We start from the raw sequence: 20,544 nt of genomic DNA, 5'->3' as shown, positions 1-20,544 counted from the left end.
CAAAACAGATCTTCATTTCTTCTGAAAGTGGCTGAAACCATATTTACATTATTATATTCTGTTGGATATTCAGAATTTTTTCACTCATTAACAAATATTTGCACTATCCCCACAGGAAATTTCAAGGATAGGCATCTAGGTAAAGGGGTAGGAAATTTATAAGGATAGGCATCTAGGTAACTAGGAAGAGAGATACTGGGAAAAGTGGTAAAATAACAAACAAAAATTTGGCTACTTTACCATTTTACCAACATCTTTTCCTAACACAGGAGAAAACAAAGTAGCTGATGTTTTCATTGAATTCGTAAGAGTTTTGTCTCCTGAAGGCTAATATACTAAAGTGGCATAAAGTTTGTTTGGATTTGTTTAGTTAATACCTTTCCAGTATACTCTACTAAATTATACCCATTTTATAACTACATTATGATATCATATGAGGAACTCCATATAGAAAATGGGAAAAAGAACTAAGGCTAAAAACAGGGAAGCTCATGAAAAGAAAAAGTTAAGTTCCAGACATGAAAATGTCAGTGCCACAAAACCTGGAGGTCATGAATCTTGATTAGTCCATAGAAAGGCTGGCTTATGGAGACTGTGTGACTGCCACCCATGGAGCAAGTAGCTTGGAATGAATGGAGTCCTTAGTATTTTGTATTAATTGAAGTACATTTACGAATCTTACACTTCAACTAGCTATTTTACACTAATTGAACACAATGCCAAATATTATCCTCAGACACCAAACTAAAATGTTTAACAACCTATAAACAATGCCTCAATATTGAAATCTTTGTTTTAAGTCAAAAAGAACCAAATTACATTGTTACAGTTTTAACAAAGTAAACAGAAATTGGAAAGCATCCAAAACTGTTCAAGCAATGTTGTTTTCTACCAGGCTGGGGTTGTTAATAAATATATTAGAAAAGTCTTTGTAATCTACATTTCTGTGTGTATTCTTGAAAAGGATGTAATATATTCCAATTCTTAATCATTCCTCCTAATTCTACAATTTTTCACCATTTCCTGTACTAGTTGGCCTCTGCTCTTAACTTTTATTTCCATCATAAATTACTCTAACAAGAATTCAGAATCCAAACATATATTTTATAAACACATACAGTGCATACACCTGCATAGTAATTAAAACCAGCCTATTGTCAATGTAATGTTTCCTTCTAACACTTCCAAATATGCTCAGGCTATACTTCATGGACACTTTATTTTGTTAGCAATTTTAATTTTAACACCAAAATATATATAGTGTTATGTGACAAAACAAAAACCAAAAAACAAAATCCTTAACACTTCTATATCTATGCATTTTGGCAAAAACTAAGTTTTTTTAAAAAGCAAAATATATTAATTTTTATGTAAAAAATCAATATATTAAATTTTCACTGGAAAATTAAATAATGAAATTGTTTCATTTATGGTCATTTTTAAACTACCATTTTAAAATGAAAAGGTGAATATCAATAACTTAAAATTATATTTAATAAAAATGAAAAAAGATTTAAATATTTTAACAATACTTTACATATAAAAAGAGGCATATACTGCCAAGTGCACTGGCACACACCTGTAATCCCAGCAACTTGGCAGGCTGAGGAATGAGGATCACAAGTTTGAGGCCAGTCTCAGCAATTCAGTGAAGCTCTAAGCAACTTATCAAGACCTGTCTCAAAATAAAAACAAAAAGGGCTGGAGGTATGGAGATGTAGCTAGTGTAAAGTGCCCGTGGGTTCAATCCCTAGTAAAAGGGAGGGAGGGAGGACAGGATGAGGACTCATTAATTATACCTAGACATAATAGTCCAGACTTCTAAAAAGATAGTTACAAAAATTAAGTTTTAAGAAACAACAAAGACAGAAATTATTTTTAAAATGATCAATAAAGATTGATAATGAATTAAAATTCTTTAACAAATCACTTTCAGATAAATATTCTAATTTTAAAAAGTTAGACTGAAATAAAAAATAAAATGGTTAAAAAGTAAACAAAATGGCTACTCTTCATCTAGAAAAGGGGTCCTCAACTTTTTTGCTTCATGACCCCTAGGAAGATTGGCCTAACACCCCCATGAGTGATCCCAAAATTATGGGTAGTTAATTTATGCTAATTGTCATGCACCCTTTTGTTTCCAATCAATGAAGTACACTGGAATATAATTCAGGACAAATTTTGTTTGTAAAAAAGATATAAGGGGCATAGGTTGTGGCACAGTGGTAGAGCACTTGGCTGGCATGCGTGAGGCAATGGGTTCTATTCCCAGTACCACATAAACAAATTTAAAAAACAAAATAAAGGTATTGTGTCCATATACAACTAAAAAATTTTTAAGAAGATAATTATAATATTTTCACTACTATGAGTAAAAGTGTACTGGAGCATGCTGTTCTATAGGTATCAATACAATAATTGTTTTGATAACATTGTTGAAAAATAGAGAAAGGATGGGTGAAAATGGCCAGAAGAAAAAAAGGAATATATTGCAGGTACTGACTATAAAATTGCTTTGTTAAAAAGAGTAAAACAAATTAGTGTCAATTTTAGAACTTAATCAAAATTTGTTTTTATTTAAATAAACTATCTGTACAGCTTAATTAAGTAAACTTTAAGTCATTTATTTATAAATATTCTGAAGCTCTTATAATTGGCTGCAATAGCTTTAGAACAACTGGTCCCCTGCTTCCAAAACTGCTACTCATCCTCCTTACAAGTACTCCTTTGCTGAGGGCCATTACCAAGTAGGAATGACGCATCGAAATTTCCTTGCCAAGCGTACCCCATGCTGCCTAGAGGACATTCTATGGGACATTGCATGCATGCTTTAATAAAGTGACCTTGCTCAAGGACCAAGGCAGATCCGGGTTTAGAGCTGATCAGGTTTGAGGAAGTAACGGCTCCTTGAGTTTAAGGCGTTGCCAGTTTAAGATAATGGGTTTTAGGGAAGTTAGAGATTGAAGATTATTGCTGGGATTAGGGTGTTCCTGCTGCTTGTTCCCCTTGAGTTCTCCTGAGATTAAAATTGGATTTGGAGATAGCCTCGTGGAGTAGGTGAATTGTGCGGGAGACGGCAGAACGTGATTGCCCCTGGACCTGTGTGGAGGCGGTGTGAGAGCAGGAATAAAGAATTGCTGTTTGAACCTACGAAGCTGTGTGGTGGCTCGTGATTCTGGTGCCAAGCCGAGACATTGGCTTTGGCACTCCTTTCCAAATTACTTGGAGTAACTGTTTTAATACAAATCACACAACGTTTTTGATTTTTTAAGTTTCCAATGTTTTTCTATTACACTGAAAGTCTAAACTCTTACCATGGCCAACAATGTCCTAAACATAATGTTTGTTTGTTGCCTACATTTCCAAATTTATTTCATAGAGATTCTTTGGCTATAAATCAAATGAACCAAACTTTTCCCCATCTCAGGTACTAGTTACTTACTAGTCACTTTCCCTGAGCACTCTTGCAGAAGATCTAGCTCTATCATTCAGGACCACAAGATGTCATCTCTTTTGGAGAGACCTTTCCAAATCAAAACAGTTTCATCTCCCTACTAGTCAGGCTGGGCCCATTATTTGCTTATATCTACCTTGCTCATACCACTTACAATATTTATATTTTTAATTTATCTACTTATCTGATTATTGTCCTGCTTTTCTTCTAGAATGTAAGCTCCTCAAAAACAGAGATATTGTTTTATTTGTGCCTTGGCCACAACATCTAGAATAATGTTGGGCATATAGCAAGCATTCAATAAATATTTGCAAAGTGAAAGAAGTATTGACATAAAATAAGCAAAATTAGTATTCTATCTAAGTGGGCTGTTTCAATCATTAGAAGGTAAGTATGACTAAAGTCTCAGATCTGTAAAAGCTTATCAGAATGATAAAAGGGAAGTGGAAGAGGAAGAAAGAAAGGGGGAACAAAGGAGAAAGGAAAGCAGGCAGGAAAGAAGGGAAGGAGGAGTAAAGGAAGGAAATTGCTACTATAGAATAAGGAACCAAGTGTCATGGGAAAACAGAAGAGAATACCATCTACTCAAGAAGAAAGATTTCTAAATGTACATTTGACACTATTATAGGTACATGACCAGGAAATAGCAGATCATATATTAAATGGAGATTACTTCTTGTGATCCTCTGTACCAAGAAGAAATTTCATGCATGTGTATTACATAAAATGTCATTGAGGTAATCTGAGTTACTCTTTTATTCATGAAGAATTCAACAGAGGTCACATGCCCCCTTCTTTTGCTGTGTCCCACCTGCTATGATGCAGGGTAAGATTATACCCAAATTAGGACAATCAGACTCTCCCTTCAAAGGATTGAAATTTGAGGTTAAAGACCAATGAGAGGAAAGAGATGTTGGAACTGAGTCACTTTAATGTCAGTGTCATAGGAAAGGTCCTAGGGCTGAGTTCTTCATAGCTGCCCTTGTTTCCTGTCTTTTCTTAAGGCTTGACAGTTTAGCACTTCTCCCAATTCTGTCAGCCAGCTAAATGTTCCTTTCCTTAATTCTGACTTTTAAGGTATCTAAATTAGTTTCTATTTACAAAGTCAAAGAAACTATAACAGATATTTAAAACACTGTGGATTGAAATCATCCTAGTAAAAAGGTAAAATAACAGATCTATTTCAAAGAACATGTCACTACATACATAGAAACTATAGTGATAGAGTAGCAAAATGACAGAGTAGAAAACTGACATTACTGTCCAGCTTCGGATACAGATTCAAATCCTACATTCATTATTTGATAGCAATGTGATATGAGCTTGAATGACTAAATTTAGTAATATTCTGTTTGTTTCATAAGCTGCTGCTAACAATATCTGCCATAATTATAAGGTTGTTTGAAGATGAAAACAAGATGAAAAATATCAAAGCACTCATCAAATGTTTGGAAGATAATAAGGATTCAATAAATTTTAATTCTCACCTTGGCTTCCCTATAAGGATAAAATATTTATTCAAAAAACAAATAGTCAACTTTGGCTAGAGCATCAGCTAATATAGTCCATGGCCAAATATGCCCCATCACCTGTTTTGTACCCTCAAGCTAAGAATAAATTTTAAATTTTTTTAAACAGTTGAATATTAGATTAGAAATTTTCCCCATGAAAGATAAGTATTATCTTAGCACATGTAAATGTGACCTTAACTGGAAAGAGGATCTTTACTGATATTATTTGGAAATAGGGTCCTTGTAATCAAGTAAAAGAGAAATTAGAGAGAATATTTACACAAAGTCACATAGGCTTACAAAGAAGGCTATACAATGATAGAAGCAGAAATTAGATAATGCAGCAACAGGTCAAGAAATACCAAAATCTTGTCGAGCTACCAGAAGCTGAAAGAGACAAGGGACCCTTCCCAAGAGCCTTGAGAGAGAGCATGGTCCTGACACCTTGCTTTCAGGCTTCTAGCCTCCAAACACTATGAAAGAATAAAATAAAATAAACACACTGTTTGTGGCCATGTGTTGTGGCAGCCCTAGATAATAACACACGTGGTATTTAAAAGTCAAAATAATACTATTTTTGAGCATGTAAAATGTATGTAAAATCTGAGGGCAGGTTGTGCTTGTGGCTCATTGGTGGAGCACTTGCCTAGGATGTGTGAGACAGTGAGTTTGAGTCTCAGCACCACATATAAATAAGTCAATAAAATAAAGGTCCATCAACAACTAATAAAAAAATTATTTAAGTATATAAAATCCAAGTTTTGGTATCCAGAAAGTTTTCCTGGAATGCAGTCATACTCATTTATTTACATATTGTTTATGGCTGTTTTCACCTACACTAGCAGAGTTGAGTAGTTGCTATACAGATCATATGACCCACACAGCCAAAAAATAATTTTTTTTATTTTCTGTATCTAAGCTGAAAAAGCTTGCCAATTCCTGGGCTTGAGCTTTATTACCTAAGAGAGGAATTATTGCCTAAGAGAGGGTTCTAAAATAGATCTGCAGAGGGCCAAGTAGTAGCTGGGTAGATTATAAAACTAAATAAACACTCAAACTTTAAAAAACTAGAGATGTTTTATGATGAGAAATGTCTCGAGGTTTTTATAAATAAATCAAGATTTGGTGAAACATTAGCAAAACCTAAAGGTCAATAATTTGCTTGTTTTTGTGAAATAAATTAGATGACATTAGTCATCAGTTTTGAGTAGAAGGAAGTAGAATAAAATAATTAATTTGCTTTACTATGTATAATTTAGGCAGAAACTATCTAGTAAAGTACTCCTAAAAGTTGTATCAAGGTGAATTGAAAAAGTTATTTAAAAACTCATATGTAGATTGACACACTCTAGTCTCTTTTCTATTTATGTCAATTCTAAGCAATTAAAACTGTTTCTTGACTCTACAATATAAAAACCTCTTAAATGACCATGTTATCAACTATGCCTATTATAATCCACCCTGAAGAATACTTTCAGAATGCTTTTCTTAAAATGTTTGGTTGTAATGTAGAACTTCTATAGCTAATTTTTAACAAAGTATTATTTAAACAACTGCTTAAAATGCAATGCCTTTCAAAATTGGACCAAATCCCTTCCTTTCATACCATTTCAAAACACTCAATAGTCTAGAAGTTTCTCCTATATTTAGCATTGTTACATACACTTATAACAACTTATTCTTTTCCTTTTATAACACCTATTATAACTTTAATTATTTATTCTTCTACACTAGACTAAATGTTAAGAGCATGCCCATCAGGTTTGCTATGATATACACACACCCTGGTTGGTGGTATATAGGTGCACAGCAAATGTTGGTTGAATAAGAAAATGAATAAATGGCCAGAGAAAGAATGAAACTATGCCAGATAAACTCAGGACTCCATTCTGTGCACAAAATTCTCTCTTTGCTAAGACTTCCCTTTTCCCTGTTTACCTACCTGGAAAATTTTCCTCATTCTTCAAATGCAGCCTCCTCAGAAGTTTTCCCTACATATCCTGGCAGTTGTTCTCTTCTTTCTCCACCTTACTAAAATTACGTTTACCATATATTTTATAATGTATGCATTTACTGGTACCTACTCTTCATTGAACCTTGATTTTCTCAATCTGACATTATTTCCCCAAGGCTTAGCACAAGTATGTAACATGTGAAGAGTCCAAATTTGCTGGGTAAAAGAATTAAGACTATCTTGGAAATTGAATTCAAGACAATAAATAGTGTTCTAGATCATGGGACACATTATTTCAGCATTATTCATTCATGCAAGTTAATTTGTTTTTAACAATGTATTGATGTATTTTAAGTTACTGTGATTATCTTAGGTCAAATAAAATTTGAAAAATTAATGAAATTTCATCTCATGCTACAAATTATTTTGTTATAGAAGTAACATAATCCCACTAAAATATGAAATCCTTTTTCTACCATCTTTCCTCAATGCAGATAAATTTAACTACAATTATTAAACAACTTAGTGTTTTCAAGTGTCTTTTCATTTGATACTACATACATATATATACATAAGTTGACTATATATGTATATATGGTTTGTACATATATGCCAAAATTTTAATAAATATTAACCATTAATTAACACCAGTCCTATTAAGACAGTTCAAATTAATTTCATCCAAAATAAATGTCATAACTTAATTGTAATATTCTACTATCTGGAATCAATTAGGTTCAAAAAGTTTTAAGAGGGCCACCCAGTAATAAACACAAAATAAATTGTGTCTGCTGTCCTGTTAGTGATAATTTTTTATTGCTACCTCAGTTTCAGATGTCAGAGTAATAACTTCCATATTCTGATTAAAATGCAAATTGAAGCCATATGTTAGAAAACACAGCCTTTTAATATCTCTGTTTTCTTATTTTAAGCACAATAAAATTGTGTCTATAAAAGCCAACAATTACCTAGATGAATTTAGGCCATCTTGAGTCTAAAAAATGTGAAATGTTATATATCAAACTATGGCAATAGATGTACGTATACCATCTAGGTAAATAGCTATTTTCATGTATGTACATATCATTTTTTGGAGGGAAGTGAAAACTATGAAAATTGATCTTAGTTTTCTTTAAGAAACTAATATAACTGAAAAGTTATTTTATTAATATATTTGTTAATCCTTAAATTTACTAAAGAAACCAAAATTATTTTAATCTATATTCTTAAAAATAGATTGATACTTTTATTTGATTTTATTGATATGTATTTAATAAACCAAACTCTGCATAAATCATTTTAATGTTTAGTAATTTCTAGGACTATGCTATAAATTTCCCTGGGCTCTTCTTGGATTGAGATCAAACTATTATTAATCCAATAATACATTTTTAAATATGATGGGCTATATCCTTTTCTATTTGTTACAAACTCAAAATACTATGTATATAAAATTTAATTTTCATTACAAAGGAAATCATGAAGATAAATAAACTTCTATTATAAAGAAATGTTTCAAAAAAGCTGAATCATAGTTAAAGTAAATATTTCTAAATTTTGTTATCTAATACCAGCTACATCCAAAAAATAATAGAAAAATCAATACGAATTAAATCATTAAATTACACAATTTATTTTTATTTTTTTTTTTAAAGAGAGAGTGAGAGAGGAGAGAGAGAACTTTTTAATATTTATTTTTTAGTTCTCGGCGGACACAACATCTTTGTTGGTATGTGGTGCTGAGGATCGAACCCGGGTCGCACGCACGCCAGACGAGCACGCTACCGCTTGAGCCACATCCCCAGCCCAAATTACACAATTTATATACCTCAAAAGTAGTAAATACAGTTCAGTTGTAGAAGTATTATCAAATTATATGGTTTTATTGTGTGTATGTATGACTGTGTAATGACAAATTCCATCATTATGTACAACTATAATGCACCAATAACAAATGTGGAAAGAGAAAAAATATATCTATAAGAAAAAAAGGTGACTACAAATGTACTTACTTAAAAAGGGACTGGAGTGAGGTAAAGCAGGAATAAACCAAAGCTCCCAACCCAGATAAAATCATTTCACTGTACTTAAAAAATGTTTTACCTAAAATATGAAGATAGAAATTTTTAAAGAGTAAAGCCACTAAATTCATTTCTATTATAGAAATAAATACTTATAAATTAAATGATTTAGAATTTAGATTTAGTTATTAAGATGGTACTAAAAATGTATGTTAAAGGCCTCAATCATTATGACAAAGTTTTTAACAAAAAATGGACGACATAGGGATTTTTCTTAAGGTCTGGCTATATTTATTTTATATAAAATTAAACAAATTATTTAATATATGTTTAAACCTATACTATAAATTATATCATTAAATGCTTAAGCAGTCCCTGATTTAACAAATTACTTATGTCATATAGTTCAATATTCAAACTTCCTCCAAAATTTTTCTCATATACTGCTTTCATTTGGGTTTAACAATAACAAATAATGGTAACTATTCATGAAAATTTGGAAATATGATCAGTAATCTATTATAGACTTGTGATTCCCTACGTATTTGCAGGAATAGCTTGTTTGCCAAAGGTTATAAAAATAAAAATAATAATGATAATAATAATAATAATAAGCCATTACAAAAACTGCCTCCTTGGCTGATTATGTACAATTACTTTCAAGCCCTGTACAGCTATGTCCTTCAGTTCCAATATTGTGGTTTTTTGCCTATCTTCTTTACAATAGACTTATCATGTTTACAAAAGCAGCTTAAAGTAATACTATAGCTCATTCTTTCAACATACACAATTCAATGAGTTAAAGATGCTCCAAATTACTACCAAAGAAAAAGGGCTTCACTTGCCTAGTAAGTATAAACTATAACTCATTGACATGTAGAAGAATCTATTCAAAAGCAATCTTAGCAGTGTGGACTAAGTCTAATATACTGACCGGCAGAATGATAATCCTTACTTTGTTTCCATAGGTTCCCAAGCCATATTCTAAGTACATTTTGCCTTTACTTAAACCAAAAGTTACAAAAGAATATAGAAGGTCTGCATTTTCTAAAATAATTAAAACTGAAAAAACATATACAAATTGAATTTTGGTCAAATTAGAACAAGACCTAGTATTTCACAGTAAATAGTAAGCAAAGGGTTTAACTGGGATTTTAACTTGAACATAACAAACAATACTACATTTGTGAAGTTTATTCAAGCTGTTAACTGCAAATGCCGCATTTGTTGATGATGCAATTTGTCCATAAATATGAATTTTAAAGGGATCTGTGAAAATGATGTATCTTTTACAAGATCTGCAATTTCACTTGGCAGTGACTATAATGAATCTGCACTGAACTTTCAAATGTCTGCAACATGAAACATCATCTAGAGACTAACAAAGACACTGAAATGACAATGGTAAACTGAGAAAGATGTTCAAGTAAAAATTAGTGAATATTTGTGATAGAACAGTTTTGGCTATTCTATACATACTACAACCTGGACAAGAAACATAATAATAAAAGAGACAGAAATAAAATCAAATTAAATATTATAACCCCTTATTCAACTAGCAACCCGAACTTTGTTTAGAATTATTTTTAGTTATTCAACTATATTATCATCAAAAAATCTGCAAAATAAGTTTATATATTTATTTCTTGATTTATCAAATCATGCTATCTATAACCTACCTTGGCCCCCATAACCCCCACTTGAATCTAATGTATGAAATATGATATGTCAAGAGCTTTGTAATGTTTTGAACAACCAATAAAAAAAATAAAATGAAATGAAAAAAATAAATAAATAATAATTTTTGTTATTATTTATTTTATATCATTTTTCATTCTCTTGTGTTGTTTTTCTTGTTTTAATAACTTGAACATATTTCATCTCCAATTTCTTTGTCAACTTTGGTCATTTATTGACTCCCTTGTATGTAAAAGGAAATTATTTTACCTAAACTTTCTTTCATCGCTTCTCCTCTTCTATGTCTCAGTTTTTATCAGATATAGTTGTTTCTATATTGTCATGTTTTGTATTTATAGACTGTTCTCTAACTATAATTAAGTATGCTGAATTTTGTTTATTGATCAATGCAAAAATTAAATGTTTAAAATTTACAGTGCTAAATATATAAAGTTTAAAATCAAAAACTGTAATAGAATTCATGTAATTGTATATCAAATGTAAAAATAAGAACTTAAAATGGCACTCCTCTACAGAATATCTTCCAAATGTCAAGATAAATTCTCCACCATTTGTTCAAAATCATGCCATGTTGTTTCATATTTAAATTGTTACTATATACAAAGCTTTTTGTTTTTCATGAAGTTACTAGTTGTTCTGCTCTTGTTGTTAAAAGAAACTTGTTTTTATAACATCACTAAATATTCCAATTCTTTAATCACATATTTTCAAATAACATAGACATTCTTCTAGGAGCCCCTAAATTCCTATTTAAACTTGGACAAATTCCTTTCAAGATCTACTCGACAGCTGGTATTTTGAAATTTCATTTCATTGAATTCTTAGATTATTTCCATGGTTTCTAGAGTCCATTATTTTTCTCTTTGTTGATTTCTTTACCTTTTTCTGGAGTGAATTCTCAAGTGATTTTTATTCCAAGTGAGAGACTAGATGAGAGGTAAACTTTTATTCATCATATCTCTGAAAATGTTATTTTTCCACCTTGCCTTAATTTGGATTTCGTTGGGTTATATATAGAATTCTGGGTTCCAAAAACTATAAAGACATTTCCCCATTATATTCTGGTTTTCAGGACTGCCCATGCCAATTTTATTATCTATATTGTGGGTCACCTGCCTTCTCTGAAAGCTTCTAGAAACTTTTCTGTATCCTTGTAGTTCTAAAACTCTACCTGAACAAAGTTGAATCTTTTTTCAGTCATCTTGCTCAACACTTAGTGGGTTCTTTCCATGTGAAAACTAATTATCTTTTTCTAGATCAAGAAAATTGTTTTCTATTATCCATTTAATATTCCCTTCCTTATTTTCTCTTAAAAACTAATTCAGAGTAGACTATCACATCTGTTAATTTACATTTCAGGGTTTTGCATCTGTGGCTTTTGATCCAATTTCTGGACAATAACCTCTGCTTTATCTTTCTTTTGTCTTCCTGGCTTTTTAATCAATCTCTCTCTTTTTTTTTTTTTTTTTTTTTTGCTCTCTAAGAACAACTTATTTCTGTAAGTGCCTCTTTTCTAAAGCATCCTATTACTGTTTTATAATTACTATATCTTCTCAATTTTATCTGAGGAATCTTTTTTATTTTCAAGTTTGCTCCTATTCTTGAATTTTCTGTTTTCTCCAAGACCAAATGTTTATTCAGCATTAGCCTTCTATTTTATGCTATTCACACACACACACACACACACACACCGAATAGAAATGTCCACTGCAATTGTGGGGCTGTTAGCTTTCTCTGGAATAATTGGACAACTATGAGTTATAAATGTGATCTAGGAATACTGACTGGCAGACTTCACTTGAACTGAATGAGCAGAAAGCAGATAAGCAAGCCAGAGATGGCACACCTTCCAAATGCTTAAAACTCTTCAATAAATTTCCTTACCCTGCATCATATAACTCCTCCCTTTCAATTCCTAGGGGGAATGACTCCAAACTTCCAGATAAATCCCATTAATTAACGACTCCTGCTCTTTATTGAGCTCCTGGATTCAGATCTCTCTTCAGAGTTCTATTGAGAAGAATGTTCCAATCTCTCCTATAGAATTTAACTGTGAATACTAAACTATGTCTTATCCTTTCCTGGATTTTTACTTATTAGATTCCAACTTCTAGATATTCATTAAAATACCTAGTCTTTTCCAACATTTTTATAGACTTATTCCTTTTTCAACATATTTACTATAATTTCTTTAGAATTTGAAGGTGGGGTGGGAAAGAATAGTAAAATACTGTGACTAGTCCACCATCTTGAATAGTCTTGAATTTTTTCTTTTTAATATAGAACTTCTTGCCAGATGACATGTCTGTATTACAACCTATATTTTAGATGAAGTCTTACCTAATTGCACATATAATCCATGTCTTTCATTATTCTATCATTCTTTGATACTAAATGGTAGTTCACGTTTTTCATGTTTGTTTTATTGCACATAGCAGAAAACCTCAATAACATGCTCAAGATAATTTCTGAACAAATTTTAAGATTTCTTATATTATCCATAGCCTAAGTAAAAGAATCTGCCAAGGCACTAAAAATATTTTATTACCAATTTCCAAATCCTATAGACATGAAAAAACTGTTAACTCCTCAATCCTGAATGTTTCTCCTCAGAAAATAATTAAAATGATATCTAAATGTTAAAGTGTTTAGTTACATCTATACAATGTTTTTAACTCCCTAGAGCAAAGACAAATAAATATAATTTGCTATACAATATCAGCAATGACCATATAACCATTTTTAACTCAAAATTACTAAAATCATACAAAAACAGAATACCAGCTGTTCTTTATCTAACCAATACTTTATGGACCTATGGGGGCAGAAAGACAAAAGAGTTGGAAAGTTAAAATAGATACTTTTAAGATACCTAAATTTAGTTGAATTTTCAATCCAGATGCTATCAAACCAGATTAATGTACCAAGATTTATTTCTAAACTAAGGAAGCTTTATGTCTTCATAGTATGTAAGTTTTCTCAAGATACACCTTTCCTGAAAACAGATAAATTTTTTCCATGCTGTGAAGACTATACAGACATGATCATAATCATAGTCACAAGGACAAAACAATAAAAGCAAACAATGATTGAGATCCTCCTATGTGATAGTAAATCTTATATATTATTTAATTTCCAAATTCTTACTCTATGAAGAGGTACTAATATTATACCTTTCTCATAGCCAAGAAAAAGGACACTTAAAAGTAAATAGTTTGAGCCAGGCATCGTGGTACATGTATGTAATCCCAATGGCTCAGGAGGCTGAGGCAGAAGGATTGCAAGTTCAAGGCCAGCCTCAGTAACTTAGCAAGACTCTAAGCAATTTAGCAAGACCCATTCTCAAATTCTTAATATTTTTTTTTAAAAAAAGGAGGCTGAGAATATGGTTCGGTGGTTAAGCACCCCTGGGTTTAATCCTCCATAGCAAAAAAGAAAAAGAAAAGAAAAAAATAAATAAATGGTTTGACCAAGACCATCATACAAGTTAAGATTTTCCATTAGAACAAATCAACTATTAAAGTTATACCAAAAATATATAAGTACCCAGGCTAGAAAACAGGGCAAAGGAGTTGAATTAAATGAACCCTAACTAGTATATAAACTGATAACAGAATTTAGGTCTCCAGATTCCATAAGAATTTACCTTCCAACCATTTATATGTTTCTTATTTGACCTGTACCGGGTTACTGCTACACTTTCAGGTATAGAAAGTCGATTTAATATTAGCTAGTATAATAAACCTATTCTGTCACAAGGACTTTTGCTTTTAATTAAAAAAAGGTTAAATCTTTGAATGTCTTTATTAAACTATTATTTCCATTAATCATCTAATATCAAAAATAACTACAGAAGTAAAATAATACATACCAGATCTGAAAGATTCAGGCCCCTGTTGTGATAGTACATTTTTGTATAAACATGTTTTTCTTTCCTTTTCACTCTTTTTTTTCACTTTTTTTTTAAATACATAGTTGCATACAAATACATAATCAAGTTTCAAGCACAGTAATTTCTGTCTGCCTCCTACAACTTTTAAGCAAAAATGGAAATTACAAAGTGAATTTCATCAAATAGCATTTATAAACTGGACCAGGACTTTTCATCTTCTACTTTGTTAATCACAATCGCAGATGTAAAAGGTACACCTTACAAAACTATTCTAAATGAGCTATTATTCTTCTACACATTAAAACCATTTATACCTCTTAAATTTCTTCATTGTACAGCTCACTTTTTCAACCCAATTACAGTATAACTGGTGCCCAAATGTAAAAAATTCCAAAATCTACACATTATAGATTCCATCCAAACAACTCCCCAGACAGTAAACCATTCCTGATGAATTGTTAGTTTAAACTCATGTTATCTTCATGAAAAAGTCTGCTAAGAGGTACCACTAAATGGTACAAGATAGTACTGGGAGTGGAGGGGAATAAAAGACCTATTATCACACACCATTCAGTCAGTCAGTCACATCATTTAACAAATGATGAAAAATTAAATCAGGCTATGAATCAGCCCTAGACACTTTTCTCCAAAATTTTTAAAATATATCACATTGTTTAAAAATTAAGGTTCTTAAGCACTTAAGTAAATATTTTTACTACTTGCCTCTAAATTTTTCTGAATGGTAACTTTAGTATTGAAATAATTTTACATACAAGTTATAAAGATATTTTACCTTACATTTAAGCAATTAAGTATGTCTCATCCTAGCAATAAGCATAATAACTATTACACACACAAAAATCATTATTTGCTTCTGTTTTTTAAAAGTTATATTAAATCATAGCTATGCATATCAAAGAAGAAAGAACAGATCTCATAAAACCCCTTTGAAATACAGTAACAAGAGTTACAAAATATAGCAAATATAAAAGATAGTTTTAGGACTTAAATAGCTTGTTAAATGAGTATAAGTTAAATAAGCTATTGTTACTTTGGTTTTAAACATACAAATCTCTTAAATAATTTAATTCCTACAAGTATAAGTAATGCTTAACTTCTAGATCTGACATGAAATGATTTAACATGGAGGTATACTGCTATTGCCTGAAGCTGTTAGAGTGGTGCTAATTTTTTACAATTCAGATCCTCAGACTCAACCTTAATTAAAAGACCATAAATGAAATAATAAAATTCTATGTAGCAATTGTTGCCATATTTGAAGTTTGTTTCTTGATATCATCCAATTAAAAAGTCTTAAGTTCTAAAAGGTTATTATTCAGTATTTAAATAGAATATAGTGGCCTAGAAAAAAGACTAAACCCAGCATCAAAGCCTGAGTTTCCAATACTACCTTATATATTATCAGTATGTTTTCAGAGAAGTCATATATGTTCCAATGTCAGTTTTCTTCATCTATACATGTGATAATAAGGAAGAACCCATAGGAAGTCATTCTGTTATTCACTCCAATAATGGGAAAATAACCTGTTTGCCAGTCATGCCTATTTAACAGGATGGTTTTGACATGGGAAATGTATAGGAAAAACATGTTACAAAGTAATAAATAAACATGAGCTGTACTACCATGCAGGCATTATTTGATGCATACCAAGCATTCACGTTATTACTGCAGGAAATTACAAACAAAATTCAAAACTCTTAAGAATTTAGAGAAGAAAACAAAAATACAGAAAAACATATGGTAAATATTTAAAAACTTAAAATTTTTTTCTTTAAATCTATGATCCAAAAAAAAAAAATACCAAGAAAATAGTGCATGGATTAATTAGAGAGAGCTAAATAAACTAAGCATTTCTTCAGCCTTCCTTGCTAAAGAGTCTTACTTCTCAGTGTTGGTCTATACATTTTTACATTTTTTTCTAAGCCCACATTTAGGGAACTATATGTTTAAGTTTATTAACAATGGCTTATTTAGTCTAGATTTAGTAAAAGAATGAAGAAGTAGAAATGTGAATGAACACCTATGTTCAAGTAACAGGTATCTAAGGCAGGTTCAAATCCTAGAACTTACTTTCATATCAGCTTCCAAGAAGCCATTTTGGAAAGCCAATCACATGTTATGAATACGATGGTAGCAACGCTAATGACCCAAATATTATTTCCCCTTTGGTACAATATCTATAATTTTAAAATGTATGTCATTTTTATTCATATTTAATTATTAATTTTATATTATGAACATATTACTTTAAAAGCAGACAAAATACAATTTTGTATTAAAACATTTCTTTAAATTATTCATCTTTTCTTTCTTAGTGAAATGATTCATTATCACAGTACAGAATAAATTATATATATATATAAAACAGATGAGGAAACTTAGGTTTGTGACTATAGTCACAAAGTTCATAAATGCTATGGAAAGACCCAAATTTAAATTGATCTGACTCCACAGCCCATGTTCATTCTACTGTGTTTTTGTAATCTGAGCTGAAACTACCTGAACCATTATGGTATACCATCTAGAACAATAACACAAAGGACTCTCTTCTGCATGAGGAACTTCTACTCTGCCACTGAGCAAGACTTCTACAGTGGGTTTCTGCCACCCAAATCATAAATGATTTCTCCAGAAATATTAAGACCAGATTCACTCAGCTAGAAATCTGGAGTTAGACGGTCTTTCTACAAAGCCACATACCTACTATATGAAATGGAAACCTAGGGTGGTCATTTTCCACACAAAATCTAGAGTGAACTGTAAAAAATGAATAAATAAAAAGTCAACCAGTATAGAAAGAAGGACTCAAAGGAAGTAACTCTATATTTCACTCCAGTAAGGAAAAAAAATAACTTATCAGTCAATAAAATTTGTTCATAAATGGTTTGCTTCTCTATCTCATTAACAAAGAGAATTTTAAATCCATTTGACATGAAGTATAGTAGCAGTGGACATAGAAAAGAATTGGTATTTAAAATTTATTTCAAAATTTAATTAGCAAAATCTGACTGTATTTTAACTTACTGTTAGAGCATAGAAAACTTTAGGATGTTTGAGGAGTTTTTGATGCTATAAAAATGATTTTTTTATTTTTTATTTTTTAGTTGTAGATGAACACAAAGCCTTTATTTTGTCCATTTATTTTTATGCAGCATTTTAAACCCAGTGCCTCACATGTGCTGGGCAAGTGCTCTACCACTGAACCACAAACCCAGCCCTATAAAAATGACTTTTAACATTTTTTTGAGGTAAAACTGACACAATAAACACCACACATTTAGGAGTACATCTGATAAGTTTTTACCCATGTATACAACTATAAACAGATCATCACACTCAAGATAATTAACACATCCATTACCTACATTTCCTTGTGCCACTTACCAATATGTAAAAAGACCTCTGCTTCCCTTCAACCCTGAGGGTATCAGTAGAGACTACTTAGAAAACAGGATTCCCATTCTTACCCAGGATTAATGAGGTACCACATCACCTGAGTCCATTTTGTGCTTTTATAACAGAATACCCCATACTGGTAATTTATAATGAACAAAAAATTATTGACTCACAGTTCTGGCAACTGGGAAGTCCAATATCAAGTTACTGTCATTGGGCAAAGACATTCTTGCTGCATTATACATGGCAGAAGGCATCACATAGCAGAAGAGCAAAGAGAGAGAGAACAAGAAGAAGTAAACCCATTCCCATGATAAATAACCCATTCGTTAGTTCACTCCTAACGTAGACCCTCAAGATCTAAACCTCTTCCACCTCTTCATACCATTATAGTAGTATTTAAATTTCAACATGAGTTTTAGAGGGGACAAACATTCAAATATAGCATGCTAAGTGCTTAATAAGCTTTTAAAATTCATTTTGAATTTTTCCTTTCTTGCTATTATACTGCTTTGCTTTGCCCTCTTATTTATATCCCTTTATAAAATTCTGCCTCTTCACATTTTTTTATTTATGTTTTCTTAATTTTAACAATTTTCCTTAACATTCGTCTTTTTCAATTTTTTAATGTATTTTAATGTTATCTTCTTGTGACAAATAGAAAACAAAAGCATATAAAGTCTTAATAATACATGTCCCTCCCAGTTATACCCATTTATTCTTGGTATGAGTGACCCTATAATAGTCTGTCAAGCAATTTATAACAGAGTTTAAACTAATTTCAAAGTTGAATCTTCAGCCACAATATTCCTATGTTGAATAATCAAATTATTCAAACAGAAGCACAGATCAAAGAAGCAGAAGACAACACCTCTCCCAAAGTAACAACAGAATGACCTACTAAAATGTTTCCTCACATTCCAAGACATTATATCTTTCTACAGAAAATATACCACCTAAAACATCTTTCTTTTTAGCCTTTATTCATGCACACTCAGAGAAACTCACAAAACAGATAAAAAGAGATTTTGTTATACTGAGGAATTAGAACAATCTATCAATCAGAAAATCAAGTAAAATGCAATGGAACAAATATACCAAAATTAGATTGTGATGAAGGTCACAAAATCCTGTGAAAAAATGTCAAAAAACAATGGAATGTAAGCATTTAAATGGTAAATTTTCTAGTCTATGAATTATATCTCAAAACTGTTAAAAAGCATATATACAAGGGAAAGATATTTTGGCATACTATGCAGTCTTCAGAGGCAATGCATTGAAGTATATAAAATACCCATAGGTCTTGAAAACAGGTGTAAAGTTCAAAGTAAACAAAATAATGTAGAGATACAGCTTTAAAGCACAGTATTAAATTGTCCAATAAAGGAAAATAAGAAGAAATTTCATACTCAATACTTCATATTTGGAAATAATAAATGAAACAAATAGTTGTCACTTTATATAGTAATTGGTTATTTGAGATATATCTGAACACAATTTAACAAGACAAAGGAAATCTAAATTTTGACTTTGGAAAGAAAATGTAACTTCATAATTTATTTTAAAATATTAACTTATCTTAATCCTTTCAATAAAGCCCCTTACAATAAGTCCTGTAAGAAATCTCTTTTATAATTTCTCTTATATAAACCTATTTTAAATAACTATTAACACATATGATGGATTTCTATCCTAATGCATCTAAATTTTAAAAGAAAAAAAGTTGTGACTTCCATCACAGAAACTGCCTCAAATGAGGAAAACAAATGCAACTGAGTGTTACCAGTAGCATTCAAAGAAATGATGGTTATCCAATGGTTCTTAATATTGACCATTTTCATGCTCACAAGCTTACCAGTAATGTTCAGGAAAAAGGTAATGATCATGAATTAAAGAAGAGAGGTGAAGGGAAAATTCTTTAACTACAATAGTAAGTGACACTGGATCAAATATGAAAATACTACCCAAGAAAAATCTGGGGAAATAGCTTTCCAAATTTAAAAAAAAAAAAAAGCAAGTACTAAAATTGTAAGAATTAACAGGTTTTAAATGTTTAAAGAAAGAAAGACAAAATGATGAATGAGAAGAAAGATTAGATGTAGACGAAGACAGAGAGGTGAGGCATTCATCAAGAGTCTCGTGAAGCACACTAAGGCAAATGAATTTTAAAAGGATTGCAGTAGAAAAGTAAAGTTTTTCTGTTTTAAGTTGAGGATCAACATGCTCTAATTTGTATCTCTAATAACTCTAATGTACAGAGAAGAAAGACTACATGAAGAGTGGCAAGGTGTAAACTAGTTGGCCTATTAAGATAGCTAAGATGAGATGTTAAGGCTTAAACTGTGATTAGAACCATGGAGACGGTTAGACATAGTAAAATTCAGATTGTATTTTAGAAGTAAAATAAAATTTCTTCATGGCTTAAACTAAGAGTATAAAGAGAAGAAAAGAATTAAAAATGCCTAAGTTTCCAGCCTAAGAAACTGGATGAATGACTGATGCCATTTGCTGCATGGGAAAGCTTAGGGAAGTAATTTGAAAAAGTGTTTATAATTCTTTTCTTTTTAAGTTTAATACTATTATTTTATTTCTTTTG

The 20,544-nt window shown here is 31.0% G+C and overlaps 1 protein-coding gene across 10 annotated transcripts in view; it reads right to left on the bottom strand.

Annotated features, from left to right (window-relative positions):
- The window catches only part of Tmem135 (transmembrane protein 135), a 236,719-nt gene that overhangs the window by 165,790 nt on the left and 50,385 nt on the right, over positions 1–20,544 (bottom strand). For 2 of the 10 annotated variants that reach the window (XM_078046836.1, XM_078046838.1), the window contains exon 3: positions 18,122–18,180. The exons of the other annotated variants lie outside the window; for them this stretch is intronic. In XM_078046836.1, coding sequence (XP_077902962.1) covers positions 18,122–18,180 — 59 coding nt within the window. The remainder of the gene's footprint in view (positions 1–18,121; positions 18,181–20,544) is intronic. 10 annotated transcript variants of the gene reach the window in all.

This window comes from Ictidomys tridecemlineatus, chromosome 4 (genome assembly GCF_052094955.1).
Source record: "Ictidomys tridecemlineatus isolate mIctTri1 chromosome 4, mIctTri1.hap1, whole genome shotgun sequence".
NCBI lineage: Eukaryota > Metazoa > Chordata > Mammalia > Rodentia > Sciuridae > Ictidomys > Ictidomys tridecemlineatus.
This window is presented reverse-complemented; position numbering and strand designations above follow the sequence as displayed.